At 48.0% G+C, this 16,728-nt stretch overlaps 1 protein-coding gene across 6 annotated transcripts in view; it reads left to right on the plus strand.

The window, feature by feature from the left end:
* Nucleotides 1-15,700, plus strand: part of PDE4DIP (phosphodiesterase 4D interacting protein) — a 127,734-nt gene extending 112,034 nt beyond the window's left edge. For 4 of the 6 annotated variants that reach the window (XM_081193271.1, XM_081193269.1, XM_081193270.1 and 1 more), the window contains 10 exons: nt 289-477; nt 1,704-1,994; nt 2,780-2,911; nt 3,693-3,870; nt 8,418-8,542; nt 10,167-10,342; nt 11,301-11,432; nt 12,721-12,838; nt 13,712-13,758; nt 14,693-15,700. In XM_081193271.1, the coding sequence (XP_081049397.1) occupies nt 289-477; nt 1,704-1,994; nt 2,780-2,911; nt 3,693-3,870; nt 8,418-8,542; nt 10,167-10,342; nt 11,301-11,432; nt 12,721-12,838; nt 13,712-13,758; nt 14,693-14,740 (1,436 nt within the window). In that variant the 3' untranslated portion in view covers nt 14,741-15,700. The remainder of the gene's footprint in view (nt 1-288; nt 478-1,703; nt 1,995-2,779; nt 2,912-3,692; nt 3,871-8,417; nt 8,543-10,166; nt 10,343-11,300; nt 11,433-12,720; nt 12,839-13,711; nt 13,759-14,692) is intronic. The other 2 variants (XM_081193272.1, XM_081193273.1) reach the window with 2 other exon arrangements.
* The last annotated feature ends 1,028 nt before the right edge of the window (nt 15,701-16,728 follow it).

Consider the following 16,728-nt stretch of genomic DNA (forward strand, 5'->3'; position numbering starts at 1 on the left):
GTCCATCCTGTGCACAAAAACTACTCTGCCTCATCCCATTTATGGACAGATCATTTTAGGGAAAGTTCTAAACTATCCACATAGCTGGGGGGGGGAGATGCTCTTTTGTGGAATCAGTCATTCTTGCTGAGCAGACTTCTTGAGCACTCGCTGAAGAGGCGATATTGTGTCCTCCAAGCTGCAGCCAGCATCTTTGGAGAAGAGCCCACTTGGTTCATATGTTTGTCTGTCACCTCACCCTCTTAACCTTCTCTCTCTCTCTCTCTCTCTCTCTCATTCTGTGCCTAGGGTTCCATCCAGACTCTTTGTCCAAGCCAGCTGGTTTGGTTTCATTTGCCTCCAGGCCCTGCTCCTTCCCGCCTTTGGGGCCTTCTCCTCCAGCCCCGGCTCCACTCCTTGGCTGCTGCAGGGCGCCAGTTTTCTCCCTGGCTGAGGCACAGCAGGAGCTGCAGATGCTGCAGAATCAGCTGGGAGAAAGTGAGCGCTTTGCCTCCCTCTCCAACGTCCCACATGGCTTGCATGCCTTGGTGAACAACCATCTTTGCATGGCCTGGCTTCACCTCTTAGAGCAGGGAAACTAACCACCTCCTAGGATAGCAGAGGCCATTGCAGACCAACTTTTGTATGTTCATTTGGGGCTGGTATTTTGAGGGTTCCAGAAAAGCAATGGACGCTGACACTGCAGGATGGACTGTGCTCCCTGCCGAGAGCAGGGTTGAGGGGGAAATTAGATTCAGTTTGCATTTAAAGGTGAAGCCACTGAATTCACACTTCTCAAACAATATGAGAACCAAATACAGTCATCCTTCAACATCTTTGCTTCCCTCAGCCAACCTTTATTTCTGGGCCACAGTGAGGAACAGAGATGCCACATCATCACACAATAGATCCCCAATTAGGATCTTCTCCCTCTGTGTGTATTTTAAATGAATCTTTAATCTCAGAGGATCCAGATCAGACCGGGAATTTTAACAGGTAATCCTCCCCACCCCACCCCCCGCACCATATTCCAAATTAGAACAATTTCTCCCCATCCCTCCCCAACTTCTGGAAGGATTTTAATCAGGAGAACATAGAGGAGAAAGGGGTCAGCCCCCTTCCCTGATCCCCAGTGTGAGTTGAGCACCCATAGCTCCCTCCCTTTCTATCTCTCTCTCTGTGTATCTATATCTCCCACAGGGGATTCTGATTACAGATCTCCCATGTTACATCTAGTGTGGTTTGAGTTGCCTTGCTTTCTGAGTCTTTCTTATTGTTGGCAACTTGACAGCTGAAAGGACTTGCGGGCGATATCAAGAAACAATGTGTTGTTGTTATTTATTGCACTTACTAGCTGTCATGTTGTTTTATTTCACTCTGAATTGCATCTGCTTTTCTTTGCCCTTAAACACTGTCGTAGCCTAGAAAACCCAGACTGGTTTCATAGACAGCAGGATTTTTCCTGAATACTAACAAATCTTCCACCAGCAAGAAGCAGGTGCCTAATTTTTCCCTCTAGAATTGCACCCAATATAGAGTTGTGTTCTGGTTTTCAGATGCCAAATACCTGGCCACGTGCTGTAGGCAGAAAGTGGGGAAGTTGGCTGAATGGAGTAGACAGCCGCAGCAGTCCCCACTCCCATGGAAAGCTTGCAGTGTCACATAAAAGTGAGCATGGTGTCCTGCCCTCCTCTTTCTGACTTTCTGCTGTCCCCTCTGCCTAGGTGTGCAGCTGCCAGCTCTACCTCCTGTGACGTCAGGGTCACCGGCTGGCTGCCTTTCTACGGGCTTCCCTGCTGTCTCTTCCAAGCCCTGCCTCCAGGCCTGCCCTCATGTGGACCAGTGGCTTCCCATGCAAAACTCTGCTGAATGGAACAGGAAATCTGAGGGGTGGGTGGGGGAGAGCAACCCCCCCTGTTGTATGCACCTGAACTTCAGAGAGCCACAGGAGAGATGTGTCTCTGGAATCCTGCCATCATGTTCTTTAGCAACACTTTCTAGCCAGAAGCTCTCAGGTAAACCCTGCGGTCCTGTCCTCTTCATTGCATGAGTCATGAGAACCATCCTTACCAGCCTTCTTTGATTGCATGGTTCCAGTGTAAGAAACCACTGAGTATTCCTTGGATACTTGGATGAGTGACATCCTGCTCTGGATCAATGGGCTATTCCGGGCTAGGTCTGGTGAGATTCACCAGCATTTACTATTACTGGTATTACGCAGGTGGCGCTGTGGTCTAAACCACTGAGCCTCTTGGGCTTGCAAATCAGAAGGTCAGCGGTTCGAATCTCCATGACAGGGTGAGCTCCTGTTGCTCTGTCCCAGCTCCTGCCAACCTAGCAATTCAAAAGCATGCCAGTGCAAGTAGATAAATAGGTACTGCTGCGGCAGGAAGGTAAACAGCATTTCTGTGCACTCTGGCTTCTGTCATGGTGTCCCGTTGTGATGGAAGCGGTTTAGTCATGCTGGCCACATGACCCAGAAAGCTGTCTGTGGACAAACACCGGCTCCCTTGGCCTGAAAGCGAGATGAGCGCTGAACCCCATAGTCACCTTTGCCTGGACTTAACCATCCAGGGGTCATTTACCTTTTACCTTTGCCTTAATATTGCTCTTGTAGAACCGGATGTGTGGTTCCACCTTTTCATGCCAGGTTATAAATTTGAGGATGATAGTAGCTTGCACAGGTCAGGTCTCCTTCCTATGCCAGGAAATTCCCAGAGCTTCAGAATTACTTTCGGCACATCCTACCTTGGCTCTCATCTCTCTTGCATCTGTGCCCTTCCTTGCTGCTTGAGCACAGCTGGTGGTCTGCTGGAGGAACACCTTTCTGAGATCCAGATTCTCCGCCAGCGCCTAGAAGAGTCCATCTCTGCCAATGATCACCTGCGGGAGCAACTGGAAAAACGCCTGTCCCTGGTGCCAAAAAGTCATGGTAAGAGGAAAGGCATCCTCACCCTCTCCTCAGGGAAAGATCTGCCACAGATGGCACTCAACCCCAAAGTGCTCTGTTGGTGTCTAGATATCACACCCGTCACCCCCCCCCCCAGCTGGGATCCAGAGGAAGCAATAAAATTGACCGAAGGCATTATGCAGGAAGACTTTAATTTAGAAGGGACCTTTCCTGAATGGGACCATGAGTGACTAGACATTACAGAATAATCTTGGAAATGCAGAAGAGTGTTATTGGGTAAAATATCAGTATGTTAAAGTTCTGTTTAATTCCGCTCCAAGTTGAAAAGCTCTAAGGGGCTCTCTGTATATTTCATACTTTCAGATCATACTCAAGTACAAAATGCTCGTAGGAAATGCCCCTCACTTTTCCTTCCTTGCATCCAGCCATTCAGAGTGCAAGGGATCTCTCCCCTCCCGTCTTCTGGTGTACCTGGATGGCGAATGGAAAGAACTGAAGTCCAGCTTGCCTCCCAGAAAGCAGACCCTTCAAAGTCATTTCCCTTTCTGCCAGTCTGTGTGCCATATGGGGAGGGAGAAGCTCTGAGGCTGGCAGGAGATGGAGATCAAAGCTCAGCTTGGACAGCTGGCCTTTCCATGTCAAGGCCACCCCCCCTTCTACAGCAGCTGGAGATTCTGATGGTCACATGTGAAAAGGCACTAACATTTTTATTTTAATCAAAGAAATAATGGCAGTGTAGTTGCATTCTGTTTGAGGACTCTTTAGTAAGATAAAAGCACCCCTGACTCTCTCCCATCCCCAGAGCTGGGGCGGCTGCAGGAAGCTCTGCTGGCATCCCACTCCAAACGGCATGACGGCAAGATGGAGCTGCACCAGCAGCGAGCTGAGCAGCAGCGGTTACAGGAAGAAATCCGAGGCAAGCAGCAAGACTTTGTGCACCTCCAGGAGGAGTTTCTGGCTCTGCAGAAGAACAATTCCAGGTAGGCCAAACAGAATGGCAGAAGTCAAGGAGATGGAGCATCTCCTTGCCCTCAAAGTCTTATGGAGATGGGAGCTGTCGGGTGTGGAGGCTGGATGACTAGGAATTGGGGTGGAGGGACGGGCTTTCTCGGAGTCATTCGCAAGGTTCCCTACATAGAATCATAGAATCATAGAATCATAGAATCATAGAGTTGGAAGAGACCACAAGGGCCATCGAGTCCAACCCCCTGCCAAGCAGGAAACACCATCAGAGCACTCCTGACATATGGTTGTCAAGCCTCTGCTTAAAGACCTCCAAAGTAGGAGACTCCACCACACTCCTTGGCAGCAAATTCCACTGTCGAACAGCTCTTACTGTCAGGAAGTTCTTCCTAATGTTTAGGTGGAATCTTCTTTCTTGTAGTTTGGATCCATTGCTCCGTGTCCGCTTCTCTGGAGCAGCAGAAAACAACCTTTCTCCCTCCTCTATGTGACATCCTTTTATATATTTGAACATGGCTATCATATCACCCCTTAACCTCCTCTTCTCCAGGCTAAACATGCCCAGCTCCCTTAGCCGTTCCTCATAAGGCATCGTTTCCAGGCCTTTGACCATTTTGGTTGCCCTCCTCTGGACACGTTCCAGTTTGTCAGTGTCCTTCTTGAATTGTGGTGCCCAGAACTGGACACAGTACTCCAGGTGTGGTCTGACCAGAGCAGAATACAGTGGCACTATTACTTCCCTTGATCTAGATGCTATACTCCTATTGATGCAGCCCAGAATTGCATTGGCTTTTTTAGCTGCCGCGTCACACTGTTGGCTCATGTCAAGTTTGTGGTCAACCAAGACTCCTAGATCCTTTTCACATGTACTGCTCTCAAGCCAGGTGTCACCCATCTTGTATTTGTGCCTCTCATTTTTTTTGCCCAAGTGCAATACTTTACATTTCTCCCTGTTAAAATTCATTTTGTTTGTTTTTGCCCAGTTCTCTAATCTGTCAAGGTCGTTTTGAAGTGTGATCCTGTCCTCTGGGGTGTTAGCCACCCCTCCCAGTTTGGTGTCATCTGCAAATTTGATCAGGATGCCCTTGAGTCCATCATCCAAGTTGTTGATAAAGATGTTAAATAAGACCGGGCCCAAGACAGAACCCTGTGGCACCCCACTAGTCACTCTTCTCCAGGATGAAGAGGAACCATTGATGAGCACCCTTTGGGTTCGGTCAGTCAGCCAGTTACAAATCCACTGAGTGGTAGCAGAGTCAAGACCGCATTTTACCAGCTTCTTTACAAGAATATCATGGGGCACCTTGTCAAATGCCTTACTGAAATCAAGGTAGGCTATATCCACTGAGTTCCCTTCATCTACCAGGCTTGTAATTCTGTCAAAAAATGAGATCAGGTTAGTCTGACATGACTTATTTTTCAGAAATCCATGCTGACTATTGGTGATCACAGCATTCCTTTCTAGGTGCTCACAGACTGTTTGCTTAATGATCTGCTCCAGAATCTTCCCTGCTATTGATGTCAGACTGACTGGGCGGTAATTATTTGGGTCCTCTCTTTTCCCCTTTTTGAAAATAGGGACAACATTTGCCCTCCTCCAGTCTGCCGGGACTTCGCCTGTTCTCCAGGATTTCTCGAAGATGACTGCCAGTGGTTCTGAGATCACATCTGCCAGTTCTTTTAATACTCTTGGATGCAGTTCATCTGGCCCTGGAGACTTGAATACATCTAAACTAGCCAAATATTCTTGTACTGTCTCCTTAGTTATTCTGGGCTGTGTTTCCTTTGCTGAATCATTTGCTCCAAATTCTTCAGGTCGGGCATTGTTTTCTTTATCGGAGAAGACTGAGGCAAAGAAGGCATTGAGGAGTTCAGCCCTTTCTGTGTCCCCTGTTTGCATTTCACCATCTTCTCCTCTGAGTGACCCCACTGTTTCTTTGTTCTTCCTTTTGCTACGAACATACCCATAAAAGCCTTTTTTGTTGCTTTTAACCTCTCTAGCAAGCCTGAGTTCATTCTGTGCTTTAGCTTTTCTGACTTTGTGTCTACACGTGCTGGCTATTTGTTTGAATTCCTCTTTGGTGGTTTCCCCCCTTTTCCATTTTTTGTACACATCCTTTTTTAATCTTAATTCAGTTAAAAGTTCTTTAGATAGCCACCCTGGCTTCTTTAGGCACCTTCCATGTTTCCGTCTCATTGGTATTGCCTGACGTTGTGCTTTTACTATCTCCCTCTTAACAAACTCCCAGCCATCATGAACTCCCTTTCCTTTTAGTATTGCTGTCCATGGGATCTCACCCAGCACTTCCCTAAGTTTTATGAAGTCGGCTTTCTTAAAGTCAAGAAATTGAGTCCTAGTATGCTTGGCTGCTCCTTTCCGCTGTATAGTAAACTTCAGAAGAGCATGATCACTCGCGCCTAATGATCCTTCCACTTCTACCCCACTAACCAGGTCATCAACATTGGTTAGGACCAGATCTAAAATGGCTGTTCCTCTTGTTGCTTCTCCCACTTTCTGGACAATGAAGTTGTCTGCAAGGCCAGTGAGGAATCTGTTTGACCTTATGCTCTTGGCTGAGTTTGACGTCCAACAAATATCCGGGTAATTGAAGTCCCCCATTACTACTATCTCCCTTCCTTTTGCATGCTTGGCCATCTGTTCCAGGAAGGCATCATCTATGTCCTCCGTTTGGCTTGGGGATCTATAGTAAACTCCCACAATGAGGTCTCTGTTATTCTTCTCTCCCTTAATTTTGACCCAAATGCTCTCACATTGGCTTTGAGGTTCTAAATCTTGGATCTCTTCACAGGTATACACATCCCTGACATATAACGCCACTCCTCCTCCTTTCTTGTCTGGTCTGTTTCTCTGAAATAGATTGTATCCCCCCATTATTACATTCCAATCGTGGGACTTATCCCACCAGGTTTCAGTGATGCCTATTATGTCATATTTAGTTTGCTGTACCAAGAGCTCAAGCTCATCTTGTTTATTTCCCATGCTTTGTGCATTAGTGTACAGACATTGAAGTCCATTAATCATTCCCCCGTGTCTCTTATTTAAGGATTTTTTCCTCCCACCACTAGGTCCGCGTGCTGTTTGCTCCATTTGGTCTATGACATTTGGATGATCATCTTCATTAATTGATAGACTCCTACCTTCAGGAGCACTGTCTCCCTCCCCCACATTAGTCAGTTTAAAGCCCTCCTGATGAGGTTTCTGAGATTTTTGGCAAAAACATTCCTCCCAACCGTTGTGAGGTGCAGCCCATCACTTGCCAGAAGTCCATCTTCAAGAAACTGCAGTCCGTGATCTAAGAATCCAAACCGTTCCTGTTTACACCATTTGCGAAGCCAGCTGTTCACTTCCACTATTTTCCCCTCTCTCCCTGGGCCACGTCGTTCAACTGGGAGGACAGATGAGATGACAATTTGTGCATTTAATTGCTTCAATTTCCTGCCCAGAGCCTCGTAGTCTCTTTTGATCTTCTGGAGGCTATTGCTTGCAGTGTCATTGGTTCCCACATGAACCAAGAGGAAGGGGTATTTGTCAGTGGGTTTTATGATTCCTTGCAGTCGTTCAGTTACATCTTGGATCTTAGCCCCGGGGAGACAGCACACTTCCCGAGACATCTTGTCAGGCCCACAGATCACTGCTTCTGTTCCCCTCAGTAGGGAATCCCCTATCACCACTACACGCCTCCTCTTGGGTTTGGTCGGGGTTCTTCCGTGAGCTGTCCGTTCCAAGGTCGCCTGCACATTCCCTGAGGACTGACTTTGCTGCTCGTCTTCATATACCTGATCGACTGTAATGAGGGAGAGATCCTCAAATGGAGTCTGCTCTTCGTCTTCCATGCTAGGGGAGAGGACCTCAAAGCGATTGTGTATTTCTAAACAATCAGAGTGAACCCTGGGCCTCCTACTTCTTTGAGTCACGTTTCTCCATATATCTGGCTCCTGTGTTGATGAACTAGCCTCCTTCTCAGGGGAGTCCCCTGTCTCCTCTTTGGTGGGGACGGTGTGCTCTGTTGCTTCCAAGAAGAGCTCCAGCTCTCTAATTCTTTGGAGCGTAGCTACACGTTCCTCCAGTTGCTGGACAACGGCAGGCATCTCCACAGCAAAGACTAACAGGTTTAGTGTGGCGTAGGCTGTCCTGGACTGCAATCCATTTCATCTGAACATTTCATCACTCCAGTCCACAAAAGTTTATGGCCAGAATAAATTAGTTTTTAACTTGGTGAAATCTGCTTCATTAGTTTTACTGTAAGATTAATAAGACTAGCCTTCCAGAAAGCATCAGACATTGTTTGAAAAATAATATCCCAAAACACTACAGTTGGAGGAAGGAAAGAACTTTTGCAGGAAGAGAACCCAAAAGGAGGGTGAATGGCCTTTGATCCCCCCCCCCCGAGCTGGGAAAGTGAAGAAGAAGAAGGAACTCTGATGAAGCTGCCTTTAGGCTTTCTGCTTCTGCTGGTCCCTTCAGGATGGGCCTTGCAGAGACATCTGACTTCCCAGCCAGAGATGGCAAACTTCCATTCATTTCTTGGGGTTCTCCTTGCAGGCTTCAACATAGAGTGGCTCTGCTTCAGCAGCAGTGCGAGCAAAACCAGCTGCACTTCCAGACCCTGCAGGCTGAATTACAGGTCTATAAGTTGCTGTGTGGCCCACAGTTGAAGGTGGCCTCAGGTGGGTACTAAGCTGCTTCCTGGGACACCCCTGGAATGCTCCTGGGGGTGCTGGCTGGTTGGTCCTGGGCACTGGAGAAGCAGGTGGAGGCCGAGAGGGCAGGACATTGGATCTGCCTCTGGGAAGTCCGGAGTGGAACAGATCTGCCCCGGAGCTCCTAGGAAGTCTTCACAGGGGCCATAGGGTTCCCCACTTACTTTGTTCACCACCACCATCATTAATACTTGTATACCCCTTAATATGCAGAATCTGTAAGCATTTTACATAAAACACAGTGAGATAATTAAAAAAGAATGCATATGCAACATTTAAGCAAAAAATACAAATATATCTGTAAAAACAGAGAAGCTATCAACAAAACATTCAGTTCAACATCATTAAGTAATGAAAAAGAACAACATGATGAATCTCATGAGCCCAGGAATGCCTGCTGAATGGGGGAGGGGGTTAAAGCTGGCCGCTGCTTCTGCCTCACATTCTGCAGTACATGGAAGACCCTTTGACCGCTGGTCAGGTGGATCAGGGTGGAGGAGAGTCCAGCAATAGCAGGAGAGCCACAGGTTCCCCATCCTTGGTTTATCTTTTAGATAAACTCAGCAACAGTTATTGGGGGCTCTCAGAGAAGGCATGTCATTCTCTTCCACTTTATTATTTTATTAGTGTTGTTTGGTACTAATTTTTTTGCTTGTATCTGTAAAAACATAATAATGAACTAGCAATTCCCTTCACTCCTAGATGCTGACAGAATGCTGGCTTGAGTAATTTGCCTTATGACTCTTGTATCATTCCTCTTCCTCCTCAAGATTCGTGTGACTCTTTGATCCTGTTCCCATCATGACCAGACTGAAATTAATTAAGCATGTATTTATTCCCTAATCTTTTGGGAAGTTGCAATGCATTATGAACAGTATTGCTTGATGGGTTGTGCAGTATCAGAGCAGGTATTGGATGAGAATATTGTGTAATATTGGGTGAGAAGTCTAGCATAGTCAGAAGATTACAATAATAATGATCATAAAGTATTGCAACTTCCCAAAAGATTAGGAAATGGACATCAAAGGGCGACTTTTCAAAAGATTAGCTGCAGACCAATGGAACCTGTAGATAAATATGCTAGATAAATCAACTAAGTCTTTCCTCATATACCTTTTGAGTTGGCAACTCAAAAGCTGACAACTAATATACCTAAACAGAGCAGCCGACACCATCAGTGGATTATTTTAGGGTGGATGTCTTCCTTGATCCTCCCTGGAATTTTCACTAAGCCTAATTCTCTCCACACATGCAAGGAAAGTCACACCTGACCTGTGTGGATGCAGGTCAAGGCAATAGCCAGAAATTGCAGATCTTCATATTTCACCCAACTCTCACAAAGTTTTAGCAAGATCTCCTGCACTCTTGCCAGAAGTCGGCGCTGCTTCTCCACTGGTGGTGGTGGGTGGGGCAGTATGACCACGAGGGCAACAGCTCTTGGGCTTTTGCTGCCTGAAGTGGCTGCCTCCCCCCACCTCATAGGTGAGCCAGTCCTGCATCTGGTTGTAGCTGAAGAGAGCAAAGCCTGTGTGATCTGAACTCCAAAGAGGTGCTGACCCAATTAGGTTCCAGTCTGGTGCTTTGCTTTCAGGGACACAGAAGCAGGAGAAGCCGGTGCTGTTAGACAATATCAGCAGCCAGGGGTCCCATGTGATCAGCCACCTCAAGGACTACAGCACCCTTAAGAAACAGATTCTGGAAGCCAAGACTCTGATCCACAAAATGGCCTCTCTCCTGCATCCTGGCCAAGAACTACAGCAATCCAAGGTAAAGTGGGAAGATGCAGAAAATATAAACTCCTCCGGAGCCACGTGATCTTTCTCAGCCACACCATCACGAGACTGCGAGGCCCAGGAATGGCCACAGGTCGTTGGGACTGCAGCAGTTATCACAGGGTATCTTTCCAGCCCACCTGGGCCATGGGGAGAAGAAAGGCTACTCCCTCATGTTAGGACAGAGGTGCTCCTGGGAGGACTTACTGAGACAGCTTGAGGACCACCAAATGCATACTCTCCAGAATTACAGTCCCAGAATTAAAAAACCATCCCAGCTTCTGATTTGATCCCAGAATATCCCCATTTTGCCCGCCAGTGCTATTGCCCCCACGCTCAGGGAGGAGGGTGAGCTGGTGCTTGTCCCGAGTGGCGGCTGCCTCTTCATGGCCTTTCAATGGCTGCCACTGCTGGCCTCCTCCCTTGGGCAGCTTGTAGTGGCTGCTGAAGGGCAGCCAGGGAGGAGGAGAGGCTTGGGCTGCTGAGGCCCAGCGCCCCATGGTGCACCGGCTCCCAGGGGCAGGGAGAGGGCAGGAAGAAAGTGGGAGCAGAGCACAAGGAGTCTTGATTTTTAATGCTTTATGTGTCTGTGTTTAATCCTGCTGCTTTCTAAAATTTATTGATTGGCGTGTGCTTTTCTTTTTGTAAGTCTACCAATAAAATAAAATCTGGATTGAGGGGTTTTCTCAGGACGGTGGGGGGGGGGGGCATGCCCCGTTGGGGTGGTGCTGGTGGCCCTCACCATTCTTCTGACAGGAAATGCTCTGCAGGGCGGGGGATGCAAAAAATGGGGGGGCGGGTCAAGGAGGGCCAGTTGTCAGGTAGTGAGAAGTGTCCCCTATTTTCATCTGAGGAATGTTTGAGAGTATGCAAAAGTTAAACAGGGGCGTCAAAGTGGCTGAGGTTGTGCAAGAGACTCTCTTGATAAAAGTTTCTTCTCTCTGCTGCTGTAGATCTTCTGCCAAGAAAGGATCAGGCAACTGCTTGCCAACATGAGTTCTTTGCACCAGATCCTGGAGAAGTCCGCTTCGCTCCTGGCAACGTTCTGGAGAGCAACCCTTCCCGGCCCTCACATCTCTGCGCAAGTATGACAGGCAGCAGGGAGACGCTTCCTCTTCCCATGCAAAGCATCCTCCTCCTTTCCTTTAGGAGCAAAATTCCTTGAATGCACAGGCACTGCCAACTTCAAAAGAAGAGCTAAGAATACGTACCATGTGACAGAGATCTTCCTTGTGCGCTGTCTGCCTCATGCAGCCGGGTGTTTTTGTTTTGCATGTTGGAAAGGGGACGATGGAGACATAAGAAAGGGCGGTGTATTCTATGTGGTGCAGGGAGAGAGAGAGAGAGAGAGAGAGAGAGAGAGAGAGAGAGAGAGAGAGAGAGAGAGAGAGAGAGACTGCTCTTAGGAAGTGGCATCTCAAGTAGTTTTGTGTCATGCTGCAGGCATTCCTAACTTAATCTCTTAGGACTGATTTATATGTGCAACAGAATGAGTGCTAGAATGGACTAGACTATTCAATTCGGCAAAGAAAATTGCGTTTATATACCACTGTATCATAAAAATATATCACAGAGGTTTGTTTACAAGAATATAAAAACATAAAACCAGACAATAAAATAATAGAATGTTAAAAACAAGTTAAAAGCAAAAAATAAAATAAAAAATTAAGCAAACATCATCAGACCATTTGGGGGAAAGTACTCTAAATTGCCCGCATAGACCTAATGAAACAGAAATGGTTTCAGCAGGCATTTAAAGGTTGGCACAGGAGATGCCTGCTGAATCTCTATTGGCAGGGAGTTCCTCAGGACTGGGCAGATGATCCTAAAGGCTCAACTTTTCATTGTTTCCAAATGAGCCTCACCAACTCAGGAAATGACAAGAGACACTCCTGCAGATGATCTCAGTGATCGAGCTGGACTATAAGGCTTCTGGTGTCCCCTGAGGTACGCTGGACCTAAGTTGTTCAGGGCTTTGTAAATCAATACAAGGATATTGAACCTGGCTCGGTAGCAGGTGGGCAGCCAGAGCAGCAGTTTTAACAATGGTGTGACCTGTCCTCAGTCAGAAGCTTCCGCCAACCGTCTGGCTCCCACATTCTGCCCCAGCTGGAGCTTCCGGACCAGACCCAAGGGCAGCCCCACAGAGAGCGCATTGCAGTAGTCTTTCCTAGAGGTTACCAAAGCATGAACTATAATGCTGTTTTACTTTTGGAAAGTGAAGAATTATAAAATGTCTTTTACTCATATGTTGCTTGAAGAGGTGCAGCGCATTCTTTTACCTGCAGGAGTCCATAGCCTCGTTCTGTTTCATGGCTGGACTGCGTCACTCTTGGAGATGCCATGGAAAATAACCACCAGCTTCTTTCTCAGGAGCCATTTCGGAAGGAGGAGATCCAGGAGCTCAGAGCCAGACTCGCTGAGCCAGAGAGTCGCCTGCAGACTGCCGGCCGTGGGAAGGAGAGCATGGAGAGCGCCCTCCTTAGCCACTGTGAGCTGCCTCCCAGCTGTGAGGTGGTTGGTTGGGCAGGGGTGGGTGGGTGGCTTGGCTGTGCAGCCCTCAAGGCACTCATCCAGCCTACAGATCCAGAGCGGGTGAGACTTGGGGTCCTCCTGCCCTCTTTGCAGCTGAATCCACAGCAACCAGAAAACAATGCTGGGTCTTGTTTTGGGGCAGGAAGGGAGTGGAGAGGAAGAAAACTACAAGTTTACACTACAAGTTTACATCCTTGTAATTAAAAATAGGAATGGGTGATTGCCCTCCTTTTTGCCTCAGAAGTACTTGGGGGGTTTCGGGAAATTACAACCAAAGACTCGAGAAGTCTGGAGGGCCTTTTCCTCCACGGCCTCCCACATCTGGGTGCTTGTCATGGGGCAGAGGGAGCAGAGGGGCCTGCTCCTGGGCTGGGTGCCGGCCTCTATTCTCTCCCCAGTAATCGGAGCAGAGGTGCTCAGGGAGTGCCTGGACTCAAATGCCTGCCTAGTTCCAATGGTATGTTTGATAAAGTCTTCCCAGCCCCACTGCATAAGCTATTGTTATTACATGTCACAGACATTGTTTTCTTTGACTTGGGGCTGTATCCTAGCAGTGGGCTGGCTACTGTCCTGTGCATTCTCACATGCACACGCATGCAGAGCACATACAGGTGCATGCATCCCCATCAGTGCACTGGGTTCTTTGACTTACAGCACTGCTGCCAAAAGCAGTGAGGCACATTGGGCCTCTGCGTAGCTGGCCGGCCCCCCACTGCCCTCTACTGCACGAAGGGAAATCTCACAAGGTGCCTGGGCAATGAAGGAAAAGCGATGAAGGGGTCAGGGAGGAAATGTTCAGAGACAAGCCTGATTGTTACTTTGCTTACAGTGACAAGGACATACGATGTGCTAAGGAAAGCAAGGATGAACCTGGAGGTAAGTCCAAGCCCACTTACCTGCACAATGATACAGGTGAGCCAGGAGGCCACAGAGGAGTGCAGGCCTGGCTAGGCCAGAGTTCACTTGGCCTACAAGTCGTGGCGGCGTTGCTGTTGAGCACCACAGGGCTTGCTCCGAAGGCCTTACTCCACTGCTGTCCCTCTTTCTTGTGCAAGGCTACAAACCCTTTCACACTTCTTAACTACCCACACAGGTGTTGGCCCCTGGATCACAGGGTCACCACCCCCAGGCTCATGTTCTTGAAAAAAGGCATCCCCATAATGGGGAGAGAAACACTCAGACTTTTTCCTACTTTCAAGGGCTTTTGTTCAGTTTACCACCCTCCCTGCCTGCTCCAGGCCAGCAAATTCTCCAAGATAATCATAGAAGCTGGGAAAGAACTGTGAGGAACAGCAGCTGAGAAAGTCCTAAGACCAGGTTGTCACTCGTGTGCTGCTTCTTTTTCTGCTACTCCAAGGAAGAGAAACGCTGCCTCTTCTCCAGACTGTTGGGGAGCACCTTTAGCCTCCAACCTGCTGCACAAATGCCTTATTGCCTTTCAAATCCAGACTATCCCCAGCTTAGAGAGGGAGGCGGTCCTGTTCCGCTCTCCACACCCACTGAGATAGTGCTGGTCCCTGGCTTTCATGTGGGCTAAGCAGCCTTGTACCCAGAATATAGGGGGCCCCAAGCCAGTTTTGTAGTCAGCAGTGGGTTGTGTTTACTCCCCACCATTTGCAGCCATGGGTTTCAATTCAAAGTTGGTGTTGCAAAAGATATTGTCCCATGGCACCAGTGTACCACCCCTGCCCTTTAGAGCCCTCAGAGCTCCTTGTCCCCACGGCATGGTAGGGTAGGGTTAAGCAGAAGGATGAGAGGGAGGGAGTTAACCCCGTTCTTAGACCTCTGCTTTGTGCACTATCCTCTCTAGGGGATCTCCCCCCAGCCTCTTCCATCCTGTGAGCAAGTTCTTGCCTGAGCGAAGAAGGAAACCTAGCAGCTCAAGTGCCCAGAAGCAGGTGGAAGAAAACGAAATTCAATTACAGTTCATCACCCAAACCCAGGCATCAGAAAATGACCCTGCCCCAGACCGGCAGCTCTTCGTGGTCCAGCAAGCCCTGACTTTTAGGATTTGTCCTGGAACCCAACCACTGCCTGACTTGCCAACTCCATCTCCTTCAGGGTGCGGCACCAAGCTGCTCCCGACCACTGTTTGTGTGCGCTCTGGAGTGACTGCTGCTAGGGATCAGGCTGCAATTTGCCTGGAAATGATCCAGCCAAAAGTGCAATACTATACTAAAAATAGACTACTGCTATAAATGCTGCTGTCTGGGTGGGGGGGGGGAAGGAGTGCTCTAAATGTGGTTTCATCCGAAGCTGCGCTCGTCTGACTCTGTGAGGCTGGCTGGCTGAGGCTCAGCCGCTTCTAGCATTCTCCTGTGTATCTTGCTGTAAATCAGGGTGTAGAATGTAGGGCAATGCTTTCCTTGCTCCAGAGAAGTACGGCCTTGAGATATATTATTTGAAAATGTAATTATGCTGAGTTACTGGGAAAAGGGGAGAGAGAGCAAGGCTCCCTTAGCCCCGGCAACATTTGACTCTTCAGCTACTAATTTTCATCTTCTGAAGTTACTTCTGAACTCAAAGCCAGCCCCATCAGCCCACAGGCTGTTTTCTGATGTGTATCTCAAGTCACCTTCTGCAAGACTTCTTGTGACTGTTGCTTACCTGGAACAGGTAACACCAGTTTACATATAATGCACACAACAACTAATTGTGAAAGGATTAAAGAGTCCTTACTATAGTCTGTATGCTGTTAAGAAGGGCTCTAAGGGATGGGGAGAAATGAAAGTTGGCTTTGCTTAAATTTATTGAAAGACATGAACCATGTTTTCTTTGTATTATTTGAATTCCCAATAAAACTTTTTTAAAAAGTGAATGGAGTTTGTCTATGATGGAAACGGACAAGTTGCATCTTTGCTCGCAGTGCGAGACGGGCCTGGGCCAGTCCCTGAACCTTTTCTAGGAGCCGCTAAATGAAAGAGTTACCTCAGTTCTATTTCCTGCAGGAGCTAATGGATTTAACACAGCTCCAGATAGCTACTGAGCTGGATGTCAATTGGGCATCACAGGACCAGAGCTGTCACAAGACTTGGTGAGGCAGCCGCTGCAGTGGGAGAAGATAGAGGGGTGGCTCTAGCCGCTCTGAGTCCCGGCACAACCGCCTGCCTGTTCCACAGCCCTTCTCTCTCCCTGCTGCTTGCCAGCACCCTCTTGCACCCAGGATTGCAGCCTTCTTTCCTGATGACTCGGCCACCAGCTCCATGCACTGGGCTGCTGCTACAGGTCTTTTTATGAGTGCAACTGCAGAGTTTTACCTGGCAGCTCTCAGCTGACATTGAGGAGGACTATTACACATGTTCACAACCACTCTTTAGTTCAGGCAGATGCAGATGTTGGGAGGTCTGGGCTGCAATCCTAACAGCCTTACCCAGGAGAGAGAGAGAAATTTCAGATAAAACCTTGGTCACTTATCACTTGGTCCTAGTCAGGTTGCATGGCAGTGGGACAGAAGGGTCGTTTTTGTTGGCTTTTTGCAGTATGGTAGCGCTGCAGAGAGCTTGCTGGGAAGACCATGCATTAAAAAGAAAGGACTCAAAAATAACTTAAAGAAGGTTTTAATAAGAAAAACAAAAACTCCATTTACACTAAATACATCAACAAACCAGACCCAACCACCAACCCATCCCCCAGGGTAATGGGAGAGCTAGGTGCTGCTCCTTATATACTCTACCCAATTCCTGACACAGTTTAATCAGTACAACTCAGCAGCACCTGCTATGTTTCACAGCTGTAAAGCTGGGTCTCGTTAGTTTGCTCTGGCCCTTGCTCCGGCCCCTTAAAGACACACACATCGAGTGGAACAATGATGAACCTTTACATTTAAAGAAACCATTCAACATTTCC

Source organism: Podarcis bocagei (genome assembly GCF_964188305.1).
Source record: "Podarcis bocagei genome assembly, chromosome: 5".
In the NCBI taxonomy this organism is placed as follows: Eukaryota; Metazoa; Chordata; class Lepidosauria; order Squamata; family Lacertidae; genus Podarcis; species Podarcis bocagei.